We start from the raw sequence: 25563 nt of genomic DNA, 5'->3' as shown, positions 1-25563 counted from the left end.
TGGCTTTAAAAAAATCCTAGATACAACAGGATCCATTCAGAAAGAATGTAATGGAAACAAACTTTAAGCCTCTTCACATACACAGCATAATTCATGCATGAGGCCAAGGAATAAAAGGTATTAAGTATTGAAAAAAAGAATGCTCCAGGAATGTTAGATAACAGTTTGATCATAATTATGAGACATACCATAGTGATACGATCACTTTGATAACCAGGGTGTCTAATGTGACACAGCGAGAAGGGAAAAAAGCAACCGCAATTAACAGGTGTTAAAATTTATGCAAAATAGGAAATCATTTTCTAAAAAATTTTCCTGGCAGCTTTTTAAAAGGCCTTATGATAGCTAAAGATAGCTCATTGAAATCTATATCCTATTTTTCTAAATAGCCAAATATGCGTCACAGAATGCAGATATGTTAGCCCTGCATTAATCTACATTTTTTAATCACACTGTGAAGAACAAAAGCGTAAGGCGCCACAAGGCATCATCATATTAAACCCATGTTTGCAAGAGACGCGAGACGCGCATGAAAAATGCGCACACCATGAAGCCATAATTTTGCATTCGTTTCAGTTCCTACCATGTGTTTTGGCATAACTTAATTTGCAGAATTTTGTAAATGCTACAGAAAGGTACAGAAAAAGCAGAGGCATGAGCAAAAATCATTTAAACAAGGTTACATTCTTTGCCAGTCTGATCACACAGAAGAGTGTTTTTCAAAGATTTTTGAAAGTGCTTCCTTCTGTGACACCCCCCAATCCAAGTAGTGGTAAAACTGCTTTAGCTCAGCAACTTACGTTTTCATTTGCCTTTTTTAAACCCTTCATTATTCTCTCTGATCCCCTTCGAACCCAACCATCAGAATAAGTAACAGCATGCTCAGCTGCACGTAATTTACTTACTGGTAATGAACTGCATTAACTTTTGTACTGTAAAGTCATCAGGTATTATAAAAAACATGTATCGAGGTCTTTACAGGTCTAGAAGAAAATAAATTTCACAATGGTATCATTCAAGAAAGCAGACCCCTTAACTTTTGATGGATTTTGTTTAAGAGAACAACATATAAAACAAACAGCTAGCTTAATATGATGAATTGTGGCACAAAGCAGGATGCACAATTTTAGTTTATTTACGCTTGTCTTCTGAGTTATGCCAAAACCAGAATTTCCTAACAACAGTGTACAGAACCACATTCAAAAAAGGCGACTTTTTCCACGGCACAGACCTTGTGGTGGTATGTGTCCAGAACTGTTGTCAGCACATTATAACGCATAAGAACAATCAGGGATTTTTACATTAGTGCAAAACAAAACCAATTTCACCATTTTCAAAGTTATCAATGGATGTTGAACCATATCAAATCTGCATTATTTCAGATGGGGAAAAACTAAAAATCACAGAATTGTCTATTTTACTTCCATCTGAAATACAGATGTAATTCAAGCAATCAAAAATGCTTCAGTTCTCCCAGATTAAAAAGGCATGAAATTATCACATGCAAGCATCCTTTATCAGAAGTAATATTAAAAATTAAAACTAATTTTATCTGTCAAATTAAGCCATGCTTTTTTTTTTTCATTTAGAATGCTTTAGAAAAAACACTATTTTAAAATGGTTTATTGACAACCGTCCTTTGCTGTAACTCTCCAATAAATGATTGGCTTGGAAATACATCAATATCAGGAGATGATCATAGATACATTATCAATCTCTGAAAACCAATTTGCTCTTCACTAGGTTGAGTCTACAGAGGGGACCAGCTACATAACACTTTTCATGTGGAATGAAAGAAGGGCTAGTTTGCTGTCACTATTTTAACAAGCCTCAGTATTTAGCAGCCCTATCCTGTTATTTTTAGTACTGTTTCTCACGCTAACGGACTGATGACACATCTGACAATAGCAGATTTGTGGGTAAAATATCTGTTCACCGAACAATACAAATTATGTCTGCACCTATTATGGAGATCTTACACCCATTTTCCATCACATACTAGATGTATGCAAACATTAGCGTAAGTTGGCTGTGGACGTGCCTGCTGCCGTGAAATACCTCAACTTATTCTGTGCTATGGTTCAGCCTTATTAGCAGCAGTCCAGTTATGCCAAACCTGAAAAAAAGGGCAGTAAATTACCTAGCACATGGACATACACAGGATAAATGCAGTTTTTATCAAAATTAATTTACTTCTCAATAGTTGAGAGGAAACAAAAAGTACAGAACTAGCACAATATTTTTTTGTAAGCACTCAACTATAAAACATAGACACAGAAATCCAAGCTAGGAAACAGAAGCATGGCAATATTTCACCAAGTTCACAAGACTTAGGACACCGATTCCTATAGAGACTAGAAACTTCTGCTTGAATCAGAACAGATTATTCAATAACATGTACCAAGCTCTACTAAACAGTGTAAGAGTATAACTAGATGCCTTCGTGTATGATAAGGCTCATATGCTCACTAATTAGTGCCTAGAGAGGAAGAGGAGGAGACTAATGTGTGAGACAGATTTTATCTTTGATTAAATTGATGTATGTAGACATTAGCCCTATGCTTGGTTTTGTTTCATGAGCTAGAGAAATAAGAGTAATTTTTTTTTTAAGTTATAAATTTGTAACTTTAAAATTGTAACTTGGAAAAAAAAAAATTGAAGTTTTATATGCTTCTTGGAGGAACATATTAAAAAAGAAAGTAAAAGATAAACAAACGTGCAGTTTTCCTCCTACCCTTTGCCTCTATCCCAGGAAGGGACTGATGGGTGAAGATGAGTATCAAAGTATTTCATACCCTAAGGCAGCGAGTTCACTTCAGGACTTCCCTCAAGTTCCAGTATCTGAGAATGAATCCCATGGTCTTCCTCAGAGATGGAAGGCTTGCCCTCCCACAAAGCACTAAATTAGCAACTCAAAAAAAATCCAAGCTGAGATTTCTTCTGCCAGAACTCCATTCACAGATTTGTCCACAGGAGTGAAGAACAACTCAGAAATGGAGGGAAAACTCCCGGAGTGCTAAGCACCGAGTATCTTTCTTAGAAGTTATTTTAATCACTTTACCGTTGTTGTTGGAACATTCCTGGAGAGCTTTGTGTCAGTCTTCGACTTGTATTTTACAAATAAAAAACTGCATTAGAAAGGTAACTGCTTGAAATCTGCCATCCAGTGTTATAATGCTAACATACTGATTTTATTTGGATTTTTAAGACCTCCTCTGGCTTGCTAGCTACTCAGCCAAGCACATGGGATGAGTCTATGAGCAACTGCCTAAAACTGATGCAGAGGCTTGCTGCCCCCTATGGAGAAATGCTTCACAGATCTTTCTGCAACTTAAAACTCCCAGCAAACATATCCAGCGTTCAGGAGAAGGAACGTATGCTTAAATATGTAATCATTAAACACAAGTATTCTTAACTGTCATGAAAATGAAACAACTACTTTGTGTTGGAGACACTGGACTCTGATTGCACCGACAGGCATAGGAAGTGTAGGAAGACCCAAGCTAATTTTAAAACTGGCCAATTCCAGAGCCACTAGCAGTGTAGCCATGCCAGTACCAAGTCTCATGCTGACCACCCAAGTCAATTCTGCAGCTCTTGCTAGGTTTTGCTGCTATACCTAATAGTATGCAAGCTAATCACTTCAAGCCTAACTTACACTTAAAGCACCTATGCAGATACAGCTCAAGAATCACTTTCCACTATATACTGGCTGCCATCTATGACAAATCACTGCAAAACTGGAAAATTAAAACCACTGGGGCAAGAGACCAGAAGAGGAAAAAACCTATATATTTTATCAGTTCTGCTTCATAAAAAGGGTCATTACTGGTCTCTTTTCCTCTTCTGATATTAATGCTTTTAAGATGTTCTTACATTGCAAACTGATTTCAGAATTAATTCAGGAAAACCCAAATGATGAAACACTAATTGTTGAAGAGTTCAACATAAATACAAACATGCTTAGTGCAATCATGAACAGATTCCGGGGATCTGCCAATCTTCTTGGTTTTGCTCAATTTTGTCTTAAAAAGTTGCTAAAAAGGATTGTCAAGAAAACACATAAGTACCCTAGAAATAATTTCCAAACATCAGGGATTTCAAAGTCAGGTCAGTTTTCACCTAAGAGTGGTAAGTCTGATAAAGTAAAATGCAGCTCTCTTTTGTACTTTCTTAAATTTCTTAATTTTAGTTACAATGAATTTTTCTTTATATCCCAAACAATAGCCAGGGTAGTACACCAACCCTTCATCTTTCAGATAAGGACAGACTGCTGTAGTAAATTCAGGATAATCCCAGGCTGCTAACAAACACAAGGCCTAAGGAAAGCAGCGCTGCTGCTGAAGGAAATCTGTGTTGTCACTCCTCAGTACAGGTTAAATCGTTTTTGTAGCTGTGCAACAAATCAAACTGGGGACCTCAACCTGCTAAAAAAAGTTTTCAGCCAGGTGGTTTCCTGCTCAGTATCATGCTCATCAGAGGTGCCAGGGCAGGATGTTTCTTCAACAGCAATGTCAACCTGAATCATTCCCCAAAACAAACCTCAAGTTTTCTGGAGCATTCTCTGTGTTTTTCATGCACTTCCATTATTCATACAGATGCTACAAATCTGGGTTGGACAGAGTTCAAATCCTGAAAGCCTGCAGAACTATATGGTTCACAGGATCTCCCAGAAAGGTGTCTCATTCTGGCTTGAGGTTTAAAAGACATTTTCAAAACAGAAATTAAGAGCTTAGTTCCTTTAACTGTGTGGCCGAGGAAACACACAGTTAAAAAAAAGTAGTGTACAGATCAGACAAAAGCTTCAGTCAGTTCATGCAACTGCCATCACACCATTTTCAATGAAACAGCAATGATGCACATTAGTGGAGCGCATCCCATTAGGTTTACGTAACCTCTATTTTAAATTCAATCCCCTATTCTACATTCACTTGAAAATTTGCCAGCTTGCCTCCAAGCAAGTACAGGCACCAAATCCAAAACAAGAACTAAAGCTCAAGTTCCTCTTTATTCACATACTATAATCTATATGTTAATGAATAAGGGGTAAGTACTTCTATGACAGCTCCTAATGACAGATACTAGACACCTTTTTGTAGATGGGAGACAGCTGGACAAAAATCTTATCTGTTTAAGAACTTTTACATTTGAGGACATTCATCTGAAGTCCATTAGAATGTGGCTGCTAAGAACAGATAAATCCCGAAGTCAAGAAAAAATTAGAAACAGAAACATCTCTGGAAATAAAATAATAAAAATTGCAATTACATCCTGACTCCACAGGACACATGTCCATGGCAAGGTGCATTAAAGCCCAGCAACACTCAGCACCTGAACTGGAGACTTTTGACAGTGACAACGTACTAGGAGCAAGAACCTTGAAGGCAATATCGTAAAGGAGAGGGTTGCACCTCTTAGTACTGATCACGTGCACTTCCTTGATCAGTCAAAGCATTCATTTAAGAAAAGATGCAGCTAAAGCTAGTTACATCTGAGTAAACAATATTTAACAGTGCTGTAATAGCACTGAAAAAAGAAACTTTACAGAGGCCAACATGCCACAACAGGCTACCATACGTTCTTAGTGCAAAATAGGAACCCTATGTTACTGTCATTTCCAACAGTACTGCCAAAAACCTCTGAAGCGTCCGCAAACACCAGGTGAACTAATACCTTGAGGTAGGAGATGAAAATAACAATAGACGACTGCCTGTGTGTTAGAAAATGAAATGGAAGAAACTGCACGTGACTGGAAGGAGGTCTCCTAGGTCATCATGCCCTGCCCTTCCTATTGCAGGCACTACATCCCAAGACGCTTGAAAAATACAGAGTTCCAACTTGCAAGTAAGTAGGTCCCAGCCTCTTTTCTTTTGTTGTTCCAATGAGGTGGCTATTCCAGAATGCATCTTGCATGCTAGCAATAGACAATGCAGACTTACTACAACTCTTCTGTTATGATTGGCAGCACTGTCCAAGACTGCATTTAACACAACACACTAAGTTATCCTGTAACAGCACAAGAACTCTTGAGAAGTGATATTTTTTGATGCAACTCTCACATCTTGGTGATTTAAGTAACATGCCTCTTGGTGACGATCACTGTAGAGTTAAGGCATATTTATGCTACTTTCTTTGGAGATACAAGATTCTTGCTAAAAGATTATATACAAATGCTGCAGATTACTGTTATGCTGCAGGGAATACTGAGAATCAATACTATCTTGCCAGGGGAAATACCAACTAAAGGAAAAAAGACATATCTGTGGATACAATGGATCATTTTACTCCATGCTTTGAGTATTAAATTTATGCCCATTACTTCGGCATATGTACTGTCAAGATTTGGAAAGAGGATACCAAAAGGATACCAACTGATCAATCAACACAGCAATTCTTACATTCTTACGTAATGTACTATCTATTTAGAAACTGCAGCCAAGTTAAAGTTTCACTGCCCATGAGCTAAGAATCAACAGTTACTTTTAAACCAGTCTTCTTAAGGAAGAGAGATTTATGCCACAATGCAATCAACCTGGTGCTGTAAACCCCAACAGTTATTGAATCTTCGTCAGCTAAGACCCACATTTCTCAAGGATGACTAAAGCTTTTCAACTTCTGTGAAAACAGGTTGCTACACAGAAGAGGGACACCCAAGCTGGTGCTGTAATTCTTACAGCAAAATGAGATGTCCAACGGTAGAAAATAAAAATATGGTATCAAGTGGAGCAGAAGTTATGAAAAGATTTGAAATAGAGCCATGTGAAGGGAACTTGTGGTGTTTCAGACTAAAGGTCCAACCAATATCCAGAAGTGGCCAGAATTTGTTTAACAGCTGTAGGATCTAAAGTAGGCCAAGTAGCAGCAGTATGGCTTGCTTAGCTATTTCAATTAACACTTATTTACTAGCACCTATAGACTAAATCACTTCATACTATATCATGGTATAAATGAAAGCTGGAACTCCCAAGGCTTCACGTCTTGCTTGCATATATCTAGTTCCACCACTGCAAACCTTAGCCTAGGATAAAGTGCTCTTTAAGAACTAGAGCCTTCACTTTCAAACTGTAACAAGATCAGTATTTAGGACTACATCTGAGGTTTGCACACAGCAAGACTAAAATTCAGAGGGAACCATCACTGCACAACACAAGAGCATTTTTCTTTTCTATTTAAGATTACAGCTTAGAGGAAAAAAAAAAGTGTTCACATATCTGAATTCTTACAAATCCCAAATCCTCTTCCAAAAACTTTTGTAAGATGCAATAATTTGGTTCTAGTCTCAGTCTTGTAGACACATGCACTAAATTCCTCTCTGGAACCCAGTCAAATCACTCCAGTGATTAATAGGAGTGGGATATTTACTTTTAATCCATGGCACTTTCCATACAGACAATATAATTGGTATTCTGCTTTACAGATGTGAACCAAGGAATAGCAAAAGTGAAATTTATTTGAAACTGGATGCCTGCTGCATAATGAACAGAGTCAAAGACAACAGAAACACACAGATACTGCCTTCTGACCATCAAACCAGGAAAGCAAATAAAATCCTTTACAGAGGATTTGAAGGCAATGTCAAGATTCCTACAGTATGTGTAACTTAGTAGCAATTTCAAAAGGTTTTAAAAAAAAAAAAATTATAAACCAGCTCTTGGAAAGTTTGCTGAGCATCCTGAAGATGGTCTAGCTATTAAAAGAGGCATTGTAATGTTTTAGTGCAAGTGCTGTCTTAACTATCTGTTAAATAGAGAATGTGATTATTTCTACAATATTCTTCTAGTCCATTTTTGGGCTGAGAATTTCTGTATCTTTCTTCTCTCCCTCACTAAGACTCTTTCTAAAGATTCCCATTTTCTCCTCTACATTCAATTTCTTTCTCTGGACTTTCATAATCAGCACACATCACAAAGATCATTTACCTGCCCCCTCCTCTTCTCTGAGGGAGAAAAGTAGGACAGATCAGATCTCCGCATAAAAATTAAACAGAGTTTAGACCTCTTCACTATTTGGTTCTGCACTAAAGCAACATATTACACTTCCCCTGTCCCCACCAGATAGACCACCACTCATAACTGGGAGCTGCTCTGCTGAACTAGTTTTGCCTTTTATATAACATACTTTAAAAATCTAATGAAGAGCAACAGCAGCTTCTGCATGTAAGCATCTGTTAGCAAGCACAGGGGTGATCAAGAACACTAATGGAAGAAAACATAAATCAAGGACTAAATATAAGGCTTATAAGTTTCACATTTTTCTCTCCTCACACTTATCACCCAGTAGAAGTGACCAAAGTCAGTTGAAATAAAGGGCCTGACATTAAAAGGATATAATTTGGAGGAAGGAAGTTCCAGCTTAAGACCTGATTGGCTAGTGCAAGATAACGCTGAAACACTGAAGACATCTGAGCATTGAGGTTTTCACGTCTGCTGAATTCCTGAAGTACCTCTACTGTGAGCATGAAGATCTGCCGCAGATCGTCCTCCTGTAGTCAGGACGAACACAATATTATTAACAGAGTCTCTCAGTCATTAAAATGTTGATTAAAAAGAAATACTTTTCTAAAAAGAAAATAATTTACTGTTTTCACCTTATTTTTCATTAAATTGTCTGTCAGGCACCCCCCACTCTTCTGCCAAAGTTAACAGGTTGTGATTGTAAAGAATAAGAAAAAAAAAGTCTTCTCATAAATGCTAGTCATTAAAAGAAAAACTTAAAATGTTTTTAACAACTGGTGGAGGAGAGGGTTGGTCTTTGGCATGAAAAAAAGTCGGTTGTTCCACAACAGTCAGTTTAAAGCAATGCCTTCACAAAAACATTTCTGCCTGGCCAAACAATACATCTGAGACAACCAGACTACACCATCTGCAATAATATTTTTAAATACATAGCTCTCCTTGGCTTTAAACCAAAGCTATATTTAAGACTATCATTGTTCCACAGAGTATTCGTTTTGTTTGCAATTGGTAGCCAAGGAATTAAAGAGTCCAACCACATAAAGATCTGTAGCGCTACATTCGTAAAATGGGCAAAAAGGGATTGCACCTTTTTGATACAAGTTTTTAAAAAAATACATTATCAACCTTCCTGAAGTAGCCAGAATCTGCATTAACAATACAATATTTGTCCTGTTAAACGCTGTTAGGCACACATTGTACCTGAATGCACCTGGCACAAGAAAGTACTTCTGCTTCTCAATGTTTAAATTTTAGAAAGACAGATAGCACATATTGATATAGAACTAGTTTACCTGAAATATACGTTTACAGTTACCATGGAACTCCATGCTTAGTCCAATGTTGCTGGTTTTACTTGAACTTGAGAACTCGCTCAACAACGCCGTTAAAATGGAACAGGCCAAAGTTTGCTATAAAAAAAATAAGGGGGAATAATATAACTAAAAGATGTTCAGTAACGTAATACCACCTACATTGTCCTGAAATTTTTTTATTAGCATTTTTCTATGACTATTACTTCAGTTTCTTCTAACACAAAACTAGAACAAGTCAAACTTTCAGGCGGATAGATCCTTGGGTGAACCATCTCTAGAATCATCAAGGCTCAATCCTTACAAACGAAATTGAAGTATCTGAACAATGTAAAAGCTAGCACCTGTGCTATCATCACTACAAAATGGAAACAAACTTTCTGCGATCCATTTCCCAATCTTGCTGTTTACTTTCTCTCCCTGTGTACAGGCCTTTACAGGTATTAGTTTCAGGGAAGATTCAGTTTCTACTTATTTCTATTGATCCAATAGATAAGGTCACTGAAGTTTGTTTTGGCCCTTCTCTGCATTTGCTACACTTACCGTGTTGGTATTTGATCATGATTAACTTTATTCCACTGAAAGTGATAAAAGCCAGTCAAAAACAACACCTGCAATACACCATCTACTACATCTCCCCTCCCCCAAACACACCCCCACCACCCCCCCCCAAAAAAGTAGAGGAATACACAGAAAGCTCTGATGCTTGAAAGCTTTTGGATACTTCCCTCCAAAGCACAACATTCACAAGCCTCAGAAATAATCTTTAAAACTACTCTATTAGAACGATGTCTCTGAAGTGATACAAGAATTGGTGAGAAAAAGGCACGTTAATTTTAGAGACAGATCCATGAAGACTGAAGGTTTAAGTATCTTTTCCATTCTGAAAATTTAAGGTAAGGTAAATCAAACACTTATCCTAAAACACAACTTAAAAGCCAACTTTCCTTTATGAAACACAATGCTCCAGCCTTTGATGCCAATTTTTAAATAAAAAAAATCTTTTTTTCCTGATGCCAAAGTCCAGTAACCATCATCACCAGTTTAAATATAATTTTAACTGATCATTACACACAAAGGGGAGTAAATATTGTACAGTGGAGATGCAAGCAGTACTTCAGAAGTGTGCCATACACTACTGTAACAAGCACAATAGAAACTGTATACTGATGAAATGAAAACACTTTTTGTTAAAGAGATGTTCTTAACAAAAAACTTCCAAATTACTGGCTATCCCCCCAGACTGTTTGGAGCCAAGGTGCCAGGGATGGACAGAGGGATAGGAATTGTTAAAGGGTCATGCATGCCAGCAAGTGTCCAGGGGTTAAACAGAAATATGCACACTACCTCTGAACACCCGAAAGATTAAAGTGGAGATGATACTATTTATGCAAGCTCATACAACAGCTGAGACCAGTGCCATCCACCCACCAACTGCAACATCTTTGTTCAGAAATGCCTCTGAAGTCAGTACCTTGACCCCCCAGACAACCAGTTATCTTAGCCAGTATACACTAAATTAACATTCTTACTTGCTAAATAAGTCCCAGACAGATTGAACATAGTAGCTTTGTGATAAGATACGGATTTTCTCTTCTAGTATAATACAGCTGTACAGTGGACCAGCATATTGTTGATCAGTTGCTAAATCCAGGCTTTCCCATTTTAAAGAAATAACTATTTATTTCAAGTGGACTATTTCTCTTCTACTGTCACCACTGTCAAACATCATGTATGATAAAAGCAACATTTAGCCAGTGAAACATAGCATCACACTTTAAACTACTCCAGCAAAAGTGCAATTTTGTCAGTTCTATACTAGACTTAGAAATATTTCTGATTAGCTCAAAATTTCAGTATTTCCAAATTTCTAAGTTTTACACAATAAATTTTTTATTTAGAGGAAACCCAGATTTGATCCAATATAAAAAAATTAGTACAGGCTAACACTGAGTTTTAAATCCAACATTAAGAGTTCCATATGAAAAGAATTAATCTGGGTGAAAAAAAAAAAAAAAAAACTAAAAAAACTCCCAAAGTTTGGCTCTAGAACAATGCTTGAGATAAGAATACATGTTTTTAAAGGAATAATGCAAAGTTGCCAGAGAACACTGTCTAACTTCATTATGTGCCAGGAGATGCAGAAGTCTCACAAGGCTCTCTAATACTTTAAAATGCAGGCTTTTATTTGATGCTTGAATTACTGACACACTGATACTTTTCAGCTCAGTGAAGCCATGATGTAAGAACATCATTAGTTGCAATTACAAATCTGTACAGTTTGATACGCTACAGCACACCATGATTACCATGTGGTATTGATGACTACAATGGTACAACAGCCTGGCTAAAGCTGAGCTGCTTCTGCTTTATCACACAAAGATCTCCACATCAAGTCACCATCCAGACCACCCCAGGACAAGCGGGGCAGTGATGCAGACCACCCATCACTTGCAGCTGGTTGCCAATTATTGGAAAATAATTGGAAAAAAAAAGTTCAAATGACAGGTAAGGAGAAATAGAAAAAAAAATGTTTGTTCCCACTGTGATTATAGTTAGTATTAGCTGAAACAACAGATATTTTCTCCAGTTTGTTTATATGGTATATAATAATTTATCCTTTCTGTTTGGATAGTAACGTGCTATTGCATGATAAAAGTTTGTTCCAGATTTTTTTGTGTGCTCTTCTCCTGATTTCATGGAGAAATTTAAAAGGAAGTTTAAATTTTATAATTGATGGTAAAGAAATCTCTTCAAAGATGTCAAGAGCAATGGTTGCAGCTAGGCTGACTGAATCTGCTAAGAGCCTGATAGAGCAGCTTGAGCAGTGACCTGCCTCCCTGACTTCAACAAAAGCTATTTCAGGTAGTTCTGATATAAGCACCTGCTTTCAGCATTAAAGGAGAAGCATGGTATTACTAGAGATTCACCCACTTTATTCCCTCCAGCAGCCTAGCTCACAGTGAACACCAGGGCACACAGCATCCTGCCGCTCTCCTCCCTCCCACTGAATTCCCAGCATCCCACCAACACCTTCACCTTGGTATTTCAATAGATGGGGTGCACATCCTGCCCCATTCCCTCACCATCCCAAGGGCAACATGTGCATTATGGGCACATCCATGCCCTCTTGTCACTACCTGCATCTACGCTTACCCCTTGCACCCATGAGGAATTGGAAGCACTCCCATATATCCAGGTCACTAGAGCAGGAGAAGACCAAAGATAAGATATTGGCCAGTAATTTAAAATTTGCTGCAACAACAGGCTGAGATTGCTTGAGATTGGTTTCTTAGAAGGTAGGTGCCAACCCCCAGGAGTTTAGCTGACAGACAAGAGCAGAGGAACATATCAAGACCTGTAACCTGTCCTTGCAATATCAAGCATTTGCATAAAGCTGCATACAAAACCACAACTGCTTCCCTAACCTGCCATAAGGCTATAGGAATTTATATAGATTGTTGTGTATAGCAGTAAGATTATCATTTTCATATGAATATTAACAAACTAATTAGCTTAAAAGAACATGTGCCCTGCCATCTATTGAACTCTTCTGAATACACAGTAATACCTCAGAAAGTCTGGAATAAAGCTTAAGTAAACTTTCCTAAAAGTAAAATTTTGCTTTATAAAAAGTAACTTTACTGAAGATTAACTATTAATATTTTGAAATACATTTTTTAAATTTACATGTATGTTTGGTATGAAGACACTAAGTACCTCAACAAAAATGCAGGCTACTAGACAAAAGATTTCAAAAATCTGAACAACATAATTTCAGATAAACCAATACAGTTATGCTTTGTGAAATAAAATTACTTCCTTTTCAACATAATAAAATTGACTGCACTTAATACATGTAAAGTTCTAGGGCAGAGAGGTTTTTTTGTTGTGGGTTGGTTTTTTTTTTTAAGGTTTTTGCCATGCCACAGAAGGTATTAACAATCCAATTTAGTAATACCATAAGTAGAAAATGCACGTGACTCTGGGCATCATATTAAAAGTCAGATCTGAATGTCTATTGCACAGTAATGCCATTAACTTCATACCAGTAAGAGTACACCTCTGAACCTAGTTTGACTCGCTCGCTAGCAATTTCACTAGTTCTGCCACAAGTACATACCCAAACAATAACCCCATCTAACAAAATAAAATACTTCTCTTGTTCAGAGCGGACTGCCTCTGAGAATAGCTTGGCACTCACCCCAGTTAGCTTTATTACCAGGAATAAACTTTATGAAAGATCGCTATACATAAAATAGACTCTCAGCTGCTCAAACAGAAGATCAATGGGACTTGTGATAAGAGATTAACTTGGCAATCAGACACCCAGTAGTAACATCGTTTTAGTGGTTTTCTTTTTAAATTACTCTAATAAAACACAGACTACAGAAAGACCATGCACCATTTTAACAGTAAACAACATTTATGTATCATTCATGAAACTCAGATGTAGGAGGTAAATGCAACTTATTCCTCCAAATGGAATGTCCCCTATAACAAAAGTTAAAGCCATAATGTTTGAAGGGATTTCACACTTGTGCCTGGACTGCCCATGGAATAAGTGAACTGCTTCATTTGAGGGTAGTTAGGTTACAAAGCATCTGAAAGGAAGAAGAGTTCAAATACAGCTTAGGAAAAAAAGGACATGTGGTACACCAGCTCTGAGGCAGAAAAGCCAACAGAAAAAGCAGAATGAACACCACCACCACCGTTTCCTTTGTTCTGAAATTCAGAGCAGAGATACAGTTAGGTTGTCAGAGGTTTGATTAAATCATTCATTCTACTACAAAACCTAAACTATCAAGCAACATCCCTCCCACCCCCTGCAAGTGTCATTTATACCTACAGAAAAAATGAGCAAGTATATTTAAAACAATAAAGGTCTCACCTGAACAGAGCAAATCATAACATCTACTCTGTTATATTAGATCACAGCCAGCCTGAATATGCATTTAGAGGACACTGTCTCTATCTGTATAATGTAAACTCTTGTTACTGAAACCAAAGGGAAGCCACAAGAAGCATTTAATAATATCCCTAAACCAGCTAAATTTAACTTGCACAGGAGATTTACTCTTTGATTCTTCCTGCTATCAGAGGTAGCATTTGCTGTGCTGCTTCTAGATGATAAAATTCTGTACTGAGAAAGTGTCAAATGCAATTTTACCAAATAAATTGTTTAAAGCCAGGCTTCCCTGATAAAGGCAGTAATATATTTCTTCCCTAACTTCCTTGAATCAGCAGAACTGCATTTGCTAATTTTTTTCAGAGTATCTAAATCCCCAGAATGTAAACTGCAACTCCAAATGGAAAGGTTAACAGGATGGCCACAGGACCAAAAGAAATACCATTATGTACACAGAGTAACTGGGGCCACTCCAGCTTTTCAATTTGTGAGTACTGCAGTGGGCAGGGGGCAGGAAACCCAGGAGCTGAAGTAGTAGTTCCCAACCAAAGAAAACCAGAATATATGCTGAAGAAATAAGTAAGCACCAGGAAGAACCCACTGGATTTTATCTGTTTATTCCTTCCCAGATGAGCCAACTGGTGGAAAAAAGCTGTAGAGCAGGGACAGGATGATAGGAATAGGACCCACAGCTGCAGTTTTGTGCTGTCAGCAGTAAGGGACTGCCTGGGCAGCGCACCCCTTTCTTCCCATTCCCCCTCTGCCACCGTGCAAAGACAAACAAGCAGCACCAGGTTAACACACCACACCTACAGCGGCACAACAGGTGAGACCCTGCTTCCCTTCCTTAGGGGGAACCAGACAAACCAAGCAAGGGAAAACCCTAGGGTTGAGCTGAGAAAGAGAAAACCAATTCCTCTGCGAATCACTGGGGGCCACAGGAAGATGATCTTGTGGCATGTGAAGCATGCAGGCTTTGGCCAAAGAGAGATGGGAAGTAGCAGCCTCTACTAATAATGGAAGAGGTCCAGGCAGAGTTTGCTGGAGCTTAGGGTGCAAAACATGCTTTTCTTTGTTCCTCTGGGGACAGACGAAGTTGTGAAGCAGAAATCAGGAGGAGAAAAAAAATAAAATTAATCTCATTAAAAAAAAGTGAAGGTCTGAAAACCATTTATCTAGAGGCAACATATCCTTCTCCAGGTTCTTGTCTGAAAGGCACCAGTTGAATCTTCACTCCCACAGTAGTTGCATGAACAAATCCAAGACTTCCAATTAAATTCACAATATGAATAGTAAGAGTAGTCATGCAGCTCTCCATCAATATCATCCAGACTTAAATACACATCATCCTGGCAAGTGCTCTTTGTAGGAAAGGTGTCCCCTCTCCCCCCACTTTTCCCAGTACTCATTCTTGGTGCTTTTTGCCTGCCTCTGCCTGCCATACTGCCAGATATGCCAAATGAGCTGTGTTACACGGCTGTGCTCCATAGCAGATCTTCTTAGAGACAAAAAAAAAAAGATATTAGGAGGGAGAAGGCTGATTGTTTTTAAGTAGACTCCCACACAGATCCTGTTTATTACTGAACATATATATTCAGAAGGGTAGTACCTCAGAGGAAGAGGACCTAAAGACCAAGTAGCTAGGGTCAAACTTCTTAAAGAGGCTTTTCCCCCTCAAGCCTGTTTATTTGTGTGTCACCACAGTAATAAAAGAAATATAGGTGTGACACATGGAAAGGCATCATTTCTTCCTTCCCAGTGAGTCTGAGGTCTCCAGGTAAGGGTGTCCACACCTGCACATCTCCTGAGACAGCAGAACTGAGGAAACGAAGAGTTGTGGATGCCATATATAGAACAGGGGGGCACACATCTCTTCTCTGGATCATGCCTCCTCACTTCCCAGCCCCATCTTTGAAACTGTGGCTCTACTGTAAATGATAATACTGGGAGCTATCAATTCTAATATTACAGTTATTAAGCACCTAAGCTGGAGTCTTGCTGTACTGCATCTCCAGTAAAGTAGGCTCTCTTTCAAAGGAAAAACTGGAAAACTTTAAAAGGCACCCTGGTTAATACAACTACTAAAAAAATACTTATGTTTTAAAGTTCTCTTACATTTCTATTACTCAGTTTTAACCTCATATTTGGAGTAGTTTCTGGATCCCTAAAATTCCCAAACCAATCTTTAACACACTAACTTAGGCCTCTATAGAACACCTGTCAGCATGAAGGAAACAGCTTAAATATCCTGGTTTACCATCTGGTTTTCATACTCAACATGTCTCAAGGGCAGTAAGGTTCACAGGACAAGGTAATAATTTTATTAGACCAGAAGATACAGCTGAGGGTAGAGGGAGAAAATAATATACACATTTTTGTCAAAATGTAAGTCATGAGAGCCTCTCCAACTCCTACCCTACCCCATGAGGCAGCAACAGCTAAACAGGGATTCAGAAGTAAAATTCCTCTTAAAGAACAGAAGAACCACAAATGCTAAATAAATGTAACTAGTTATCTATGCAGCCATTATTATTGATAGATTAATTTAAATGAAGATGAATGCCTAGAGTTCTGCTTACTAATATTTCCCACTGTTCACATGAAATCCATCCACAGCACATTCCTCACCAGTTTTAGGTAACCTAAAGTATCTGAATCTCCTCTCTAGCCCAACCATGAACACTGGGAAACAGACCAACAGATTTACAGATTTTTAAAAAGAAGGAACTGTTAGGATCCCAGAGCTCTTCCAGTAAGTCTTGACAAATCTTGCAGATACAGAAAAATTTAGGCTTCAGGTATGGAGCTTTATATTAGAATATATTTTACTGTATGCGTTGTAAATCTTAAAAAAACACAGATTCTGTTGCTTCCCAGTCCTGTGTAAGGTCTACAGCAGTTGGACCCCTCTGCATCTGCCTACCCATATTCTGGAAGGAATCGAGGTGTGACCCATATCCTAGTTCAGTTTTAAACAAAGTCCATCTGATTGTGTTCACATGCAGACCAATTCTTCCTCCTGAGAAACAGTCACCTTACCTGCCAGGATTCCTGTCCTTCTGGCAGGCATGAAGGACAAATGAAATCTTTCAGTTATGCACAAGCACAATATTCTAACACAAAAAGGCCAAGGAATTTAAGGCATTTATAGTTGAGAGGAACTTGGCCCACATAGTTCTTCAAAATGTTGAAATCAGTGATAGAAAACATGCATTTAGCATTTTAAGACTGGCCCATGATACTGGGTCTACTGCCAGAAGCTCTGGCCCTCAGAGATGAAGATTTTTAAAAGAGATCCTGAAATTGCTATTGGAGGGAGATTACAGGTTCTTCTTCATGAGCAGGAGGGTGGCTTGTATTGATGTTACAGGAAGCGCCAGGAAAAACAAAACCAGGAACTCCAAAGCTAATCCTTGTCCTCCCAGAGGACTACTACCTAAACTCATTTATAAGGTAACAGGCAGCCAGACTCTCTGTGGTTTGCTTTCCCTCCTCAGACAGAGGTTTTTCCCACAAGACCCATAAAGGCTCATACGGCAGAGAAGTGTCAGCGAGAGCCAACACTTCAGGTCCAGACCCTGTCTCTAACCGTGCATCTTTCCCATCCCTGTAGTATTCACTCTCCTTAGTGCCTTGTTATTTCCTTAACACATATGCTGTGTTCCACTATTAGGACACTAAAGCCATCTTTTTCATCTCCTCCTCACTTTCTTCCTCTCATCATTATTACTCTCCCTTCTCTTCCTTCCAGTCTCCTTTTCATATTTTCATTTGCAACAGTTCATCCATGAGTCTTGCTCCCACGTCAGTTTGCCACACTACTCAACATACCTTCAAGTTCCATCCTCAAAACCCACCTGTTTCTAAAGATATTTTTCACTAATACTTGAGAAGTTAAGGTATTAAGCATATCAAATCCTGTAAATGGACACATGCAAAAGACACAGTACTATCTACATTCACTGCTGTCCTTATTACACTGATCTTCAGGACTTGACCCTGACAAGATGTTACTGAAAAGTCCCAAAGATTTCATGGGGCAGGAGTGCCTAACAAACACAAAACTAGTACAAATGTCTGACAGGAACTGGGTGGAGGGTTGCAGGGAATGGAAAAGATTAAGTACCTACTTTATTCTTGTAAGATAAAAAAGGGTCAGGAAGCTTTGGAGCCAGCAGAGAGGAGAAAGCAAGCGGGAAGCAGGCAAGAGACCACTTTACTTTTTAAAAAAGTACTTTCTCTCAATTACAAACAGCTGTAGAAAGCCATTATCAACAGCCAAGAGCCATATTTGAGAGTTTTAAACATTTTTAAATATTAAGTGATCTGCTGCTGACTCCATATGTTGTATTCCCAGCTGATGAAGTGAGCCTCAGATAGGAGGACACAAATGGGTGGGCAGAGGAAACATGCAGCAGAAGTCTGTGAAGGACACAGAAAGGGACCAAGAGACTCGACAGAGAATTAGGAGTTGCAAAGGTATGACAGACTTCTGAAACTTGAGTGTACAAAGCTGGAGGCAAGAGTGCACATCACATCACAGGAAAGACATGTTAAAAAAAGTGGCAGGAGTCGGAGTGCTGGAAAATATCTGCTGATCTCTCCCAACACCCATATCCTAACCTTCTCCCTGGTGTGGATGGAGGCCTGTTTTTATAATACAAACAGAGCTCCAGTGAAGTGCAGAAACACCTGTGACACTGCACGGCACTGTCCTCATAGCGCATTTCAGATCTTGAAATCAGTACCACTCCCTTAGCTTCACACGGTACCCTGAAGCACCCTGAGCTGAGACTTCACACAGCAGCAAGGCAGCTGCAGCACTGTGGTTCCATTTGGCCTGATGGGTACAAGTGAATGCTACAACGGCACTAATGATATTTGAAAATATCGTATTTGAAAAGGTAAGTGGATAATTCATTGTATGAATTAATTCACACAACCTTTCAAGGTTATTATATATTTATACAACAGGCATGCCCTGAACTCTCTCAGAGCTCAGTTGTGATAGGTACTGTGCTAACACATAATTTTATTAATGCTTATTATTGCACATGCCAAGTCCCGGGTCATGTGAAGCTGTGCCAATACCAAAGTTTGTCTTGTAATCTTCTGAGACTTTGCTACAAGAACATTTTTATGAATGACAACTATTTTATAATATAAAACCTCATACATACATGGGGGCATGTGTTTATAACCAGATTGTCAAAGACTAACAAATATATACTGCACCTTACAGAAAGTATGTTCCATCATATGTCATTTTTTGCTAGTAAGTCATACTAGCATATAGGAATTATATACTCAAGACATGTTCAATACCATTCTTAAAACCTGAGCACAAATACTTTGGAAAAACTTGTGAAGACAGGTGGATAAAGGGAAATAAACTGAGCCAAACTTGGTCTCTGTATGGTGTCAGTGAGCAGAACTTGGAGAAGAGTGAAATATTGCCCTTTCCCCCAGCCAGAGCTCCTCTGCAACACACTCTGTTCTGCAGCAAGCCTGGGATGATATACTTACAGCAAGCAGTCTTAGCTTGCTGTATGCTGTGGCCAGTGTAGTGCATCTGTATGTTAGTGCATGCACAGAGTACAACTGTAGAAGTTGGACCGTGCAAGAGTTAATTCAAAGCAGACTTCTCTGTCAACATCCACGTTTCTATTTACTCCACTTCTGTATCTTTATGGAAAGATCATATAAACTACATAAGCGTACACAATGGCATGCATAAGACTTGAAAACTTCAGTTGTAACTCCATTTTAATAACAAGGCTATGTTTCCTGGAAAAAAGCAGGAACTCAGCATTGTTCTAAACAAGTACCCATTTCTATCCAAATCATGCATAACCAAAAGGCTGGAATGTTCTCCTTAAGCTAAATAACTGTGAAATTAAGGTTTACAAGTGTAACTGAAATTTCCATACCCTGGAGGGATATCACTTGTGCTCAGAGGTGACACACTATTTTTAGGACCATGACATGAGCTGCATTACTTCTAGTACACTTTGATCGAATTTTCAGAGTTAAACACTTGCTGCTCACATCTAGTACAACTGCTGTTCTGAATGCTCAGCAGTGTTATAAGCCAGTTCCCTCAAGCTTTTTGTTTGAGAAAAGCTTCAGTTAAAGTTTCAGCATGGAATCTACATACTCCTCGATTTGCATTTGCTAGGAGAAAAATCACCTCTCTTTAATCTCTAGTTACATGCCTCTATTATGACCTATTCTAAACTTATCTCCTGGCATAGCAAACGGAATTTCACTAAATGCATAGATAGATATTGGACACCTTGTTTCCACTTTGAGCTCAGTATGGAAGGTAACACTTACCCCTAGTACTATGACATTAAATCTAGAGTAAGTTTTGTATTTCCATTCCATGTTTTACTTCCTCACACCCCTTTCTCTCCACCTACCCGTCTCCCAGAGAACAGCAGAGGCCTATGCCTCTTGCTCAGTAGCCTATTCCGACAGCTGAGCCACAGGAGGGTGCAGCACTGCACAGATGGAACAGGAACAGAGTGTGTAAAGAACCTGCCAGCTAATGGAAAATCCATTTTAGATCATGCTGTTTTACTAAAGAAACCTAGAGAAACAAAAAAAAAAAATGCCATGGCACTTAAAGCAGCTATTTAGAGAAACCTATTCCCTAAAAAAATACGGTGTCATTGTGTACCAGAGAACTACACATACTACTCCTAGTCACAAAACATTCTTATTCAAAAATATCCGCTTTGGTAAATGATTGCTTGAGCAGCTATCAACTTAATTACTAATTTTAACTTTTACACGAGAGAAGTACACAAGATTTTATAGTCACTAAGTATATAACTTACACTGCTGATACAGATTGCTTAAACTTTGAAGAAAAAAAAGATACTTACCACAGTGGGGTTACCGCTGCTGATCAACTGGCTAACTTCATGAAAAATGCTTTTGCAGTCGATTGATTTGTCTAATGATCCCCGTTTCACTATCACCGCTACCGCTAATAGAATCTGCTCCCGAACGTACTTTTGAAGGCTGTAAACAACATTGCAAAAATGTATTTGCAAATAATTCTGAACATCAACGCTCAATAAAATTTTAAACACGTTTCTTTTTCAAACGTTTTGTGTGAATTCATGAAGGAAAGCTGACAACTCTACAGCAGTCAACTAAGTGTTAAGAATGGAAGATATGTAACTGTTGAAATAGTCTTCCACCGCTACCCTGAGAAACAAAAGGATAACCCAGACTTTATGCAGATTCCTAGATGTTCAGAGGTATTTTTTCTATACTTACTTAGGCCTTTGTAAGACATAGGTTAGAAGGAATGTTCGCAGTGACTCAATGCTAGTTTTTTCCAAGAGAATCCATTCTCTTACAACTGCTTCCATTATTGCTGTAGCAGCTTGAAAAAGGACATAGTCCACTTTACTAGTTTCTGTGGGGAAAAAAAGGCATCTTGAGTATCAGAAAACATGTATTTAGCTTGTATGTACTTCCAACAAAAAAGTTAATGGAAATTTACTATTACCTATTATTAACTGGAATTTTGTTGCTATGAAAACAAAGAATTTGCAACTCAAGAGGGGGTAAAAACAATCAATAACCCAATTACCAAATTGTCCAGTATTATTCGACTCAGTGACTCAGATGAAGAAAATCTGACTGTGTAAACAGACTGGGCCAAAGATCAGGAATAAGAATTCTAACACGACTGTGGAACAAAATATGACAGATTTAGTCCCAATATATTAAGATATGATTAATGACAGGCACACCAGAACTGAAGACTCCTCTATTATTTGGGTGCTTGCCTTTGGAACCAATAGTACATAAAATTACATGTGTTTTATGGATGATAATGAGAAGCAAGTCCACTTACACAAAAAGATAACATTAATTATCAAAGCAAAAGTTTTACAGACTGGTGTATTTAACGTTTTCTACATCACGTTCAAGCTTTCATATTTATCTTGAGGTAATCAAAATATAACTTCTGACCATAGTGTAGGAATCATTAGCCCTTATTATCTGAATATCTGATTGCTCTGTATATAGATGCACTAAAGGAAATAGAAAAAGATGTTACGGAAAAAGGTAACAGTTTGGGTGACTATAAAGTATAATTTAAAGAGAAAAAGCAGACTCTGAACTTAGTTTATATGATGATAGAAGGCTACAGAGGCTTTTTTTTTGGTTCCTTTGCTTTTAAAAATTTTAACTTAGAAATAGCAGGCAGTATCTCAGTAGCCAGTTTCAAAACAATCTGAGCTCTATAGAAAACACAGAAAGAATATTCAGAAAGGGTGTAGCCACAGGGTGGCAAAAGCATAAAATATGAAATGGTGAAACAAAATTCCCAAACAAGAAACAGAGTTTGAGCTATGGTGCACAACTTGCCAGGACTAGAAAAACTGGGTTTGTTTGAAAGAAAACTCGGTCATGAGATGATGGGCTTTAAATGACTACAAATCAAACTTTCTTCCCTTGATTATATACACACAGGCTTATAATATACAGTTCATTTATATGCAAGTTCTGTATCTAAGATAGCAACCAATTTTCTAAAATGTTTTTAATTTAGTCAGGCTCCAAATCTAAACCCTACACAGGTAAACATGCTTAAATCAAAACAAACCACCTTTAAATCTACTTGGTTTAATTTGGAAAACTAAGTAACCACTTAATTAAAAGATTAATGTGTATGTCTAACACATACATAAAACTGAGCCAAATTATTCCTGCATGGGAATTTTAATTCTGGCACTTGTTAACTTCTGGGTCTTTGGCTTTTCAAACTGTACAAAGCTCACACAAAAAGAGAATGATATTAAAAAAGAGAAGGATGGAAATTCTCCTTTGCGCCAAGTACCACAAATGCACAACTGCAGTCATTAACAGCACAGACCTCTAGCGGTCAGTGTTAAGCTCATAACTAGTCAGAGCACCATTATCTTCTACATGAAGTTACTAAAGAAAGGCAGGACAAGTTTTGCCAGTATGTTTAACAGCTATAAGCTTACAACAGAAGAACGAAGAGCCTCATGCTTCCTGGGTTCAACTCCAGGTTTTTAAAGAAACGCATAGTAGTGGCTGTTCCCCTTTTCCTTACGCTCATCATCTCCACTGCTCTCCCTATATCACTTGTACACCCTTCTTTTCACAAACACCATCAACATCCTTGTTATCACTACCTCCACTCCAATTCTTGCTTTGACTATTTTTTTTCTTTTTCTTTTTAAAGCCATGTACTCTGATCCTCTGGTTCCTGCCCATCCTTACCTGTACATATACCTTCAGTACACTTCAACTCTTTTATTCTTCATCATGAACAGCTTGTTTCCCTTCCCTGGTTCCTGATGTCATACTCCCTGTCTCTCCCTTCTCAACTCCAAAGTCTTAACTAGCTGTTCCTTCTGTCCAGACACTTATTTAAGAAGCATGAAGCTTTGGAAGTCTCAGTTCCAGATGTCAGCATCACAACTGCCTACACTGCCAGTAAAAACCTGCCCCATGCAGAATCATGCTGGTTTCTCAATGGTGGTAGCATATGAACAGTTTAAGGATGTAATACTTCCAGACATCCAAAAGATGTTAAAAGCAGGATCACATTCCTTCCAACCACCCAGATTACAGAAGAAAAAAAAAAAAAGAATGTCTGCAGTGATAGCTCATTACTAATGCTAAATTGAATTTCCTTCTTTAAGAAGAAAATATAGTGATTTAATGAATTCTCATTATTTATTTCTGATTAGTGACGAGTATATCACTTCTAAGAGCTCAAAATGGTCTGCAAAGTTACTTAAGTATGTTCTTTTGCCACTTAAAATTCTCTAAAAATCAATGTGAAAATAAAAAGCATCGATTTTGCTGACCCATAAAGCAAAAAGTGTGATTAGAGTCTTCAGTGCCAGATGAAGTACTACTATAATACATTAAAACCAGAAGAATCTAATTTGTAGAAAAAATTTTGGTTGGGGAGTAGGTATAGGAAAGTAACCACACCCTGTTCTATATATCACAGTATAATTTAACAACACAGCAGTAGGCCTGCAATATTGAAATCCTAATATTCATGAATTGTAAGTCTCTAATCCAGTAAATTTAGAAATAACTGTTAAAAAAATACTGTGGGATGAATTAAGTATGAAAATAATAATTTTTTAAACATAATCCTAGTATTTCTCTGCTCATTCTGGCAAATCCTTTGAAAGAAAATTTGCTTTTTTGTGGTTTTGGCATGTGTTCTTTTCCACAAATTTCCAGGTTTTCCTCACCAGGTTTCATAGTCAGCTTTCACTGAAAGTTCCCCCTCACCTCCCCGCAACACTCACACTTAGTACAGTGATGCTGAGCAGGAATCTTACACGCTTACTGGTCCTGCAATTTTCAGATTATTTAGCTGCCAAACTCTAATAAGTCTCTATAGTGCCTGTAAAAACAGATTTATTTTTAGAGACTTGTAACACAACCAGATTTACAGTATTTCCATTAAAACCCAAGAAATTTCTGATAAAAGGCAATACATACCCATCTCTTTCCTTTCTCCACAGGTATAATCACACAAAACTTCAAATCAATACTCTATTGCTTCTACTAGGTAGACAGAAACTTTTTTTTTTTTAAACACAACAGTTGGGCTGTTAACAGCAACTTACTAAGACATTCAACCCAAAATAAATTCTCATTATGGAAAATTTCAGCATCAGTGCAAAATCTGGCAAAAGTGTATAAAATTGCATCACTGGTCAGTTTAATGGGAAATATCAAGCCAAGCAATCAGACTACAGGCAGTTCTACAAGCTCCACAGATTAGACAGTATTACAATAATCATGTTGCAGATGAAATCCGAATTTATTAAATCAGTTTAGGAACTTAGCTACATGAAGCTACACCTTACAGCTTTAAAACTGCCAGAAACAAAACCAAAAAGGGCAGCAATAGGCTTCACCCTCCATCAAAAAGCTCCCCTCATCAGTATCAAAACTGATGTTTGTATTCCCAGCTGCAGAAAAACAGCACAGTTCCAGTTACAAAAATAGGTACATGCTTAATTTATTAAAACTTACCCAAAATGTGTTTGCAAACAGCAAATGGTGATTTTGATTTTCTAAATGATAAGAATATGTGCTCAGCATGTTGGCGTTGTTCATTATTGACCATGGAAGGTGGTGCCTGGAAGAAAAGAGAATTAAAAAAAAAAGTTAGTCAAGCACTAAGACCCCATCCCAATTGTAAATACATATGAGCAATGTCATGAACTTAAAAATATTTGCATTGTTAAACATCAAAACCAAGTATCTCTTGGTAAAACTGCCTGCTCTCTCTCAGTCATGGCCTCTTCTTATATACCACTGTGTACTTATATCGTGTGCACAGAAGTGTGAACATTGA

General features: G+C 37.9%; 1 protein-coding gene across 8 annotated transcripts in view; it reads right to left on the bottom strand.

The window, feature by feature from the left end:
- The window catches only part of XPO4 (exportin 4), an 86035-nt gene that overhangs the window by 35323 nt on the left and 25149 nt on the right, over positions 1-25563 (bottom strand). For 7 of the 8 annotated variants that reach the window (XR_012627709.1, XM_074860061.1, XM_074860068.1 and 4 more), the window contains exons 2-6: positions 25239-25344; positions 21465-21606; positions 21065-21203; positions 9248-9364; positions 8329-8482 (exon numbers count right to left, since the gene is read on the bottom strand). Coding sequence is in view for 7 of the 8 variants with exons in the window: in XM_074860061.1 (XP_074716162.1) it covers positions 8329-8482; positions 9248-9364; positions 21065-21203; positions 21465-21606; positions 25239-25344 (658 nt within the window). In the remaining variant the exon portion in view is untranslated. Of the gene's footprint in view, positions 1-8328; positions 8483-9247; positions 9365-21064; positions 21204-21464; positions 21607-24502; positions 24530-25238; positions 25345-25563 lie in introns of those variants that run through there. The other variant, XM_074860067.1, reaches the window with a different exon arrangement.

The sequence above is a fragment of the Strix uralensis genome, chromosome 2 (genome assembly GCF_047716275.1).
Source record: "Strix uralensis isolate ZFMK-TIS-50842 chromosome 2, bStrUra1, whole genome shotgun sequence".
Classification (NCBI taxonomy): Eukaryota; Metazoa; Chordata; class Aves; order Strigiformes; family Strigidae; genus Strix; species Strix uralensis.
Note: the sequence above shows the minus strand (reverse complement) of the source record. Positions and strands in the feature narration are given on the sequence as shown.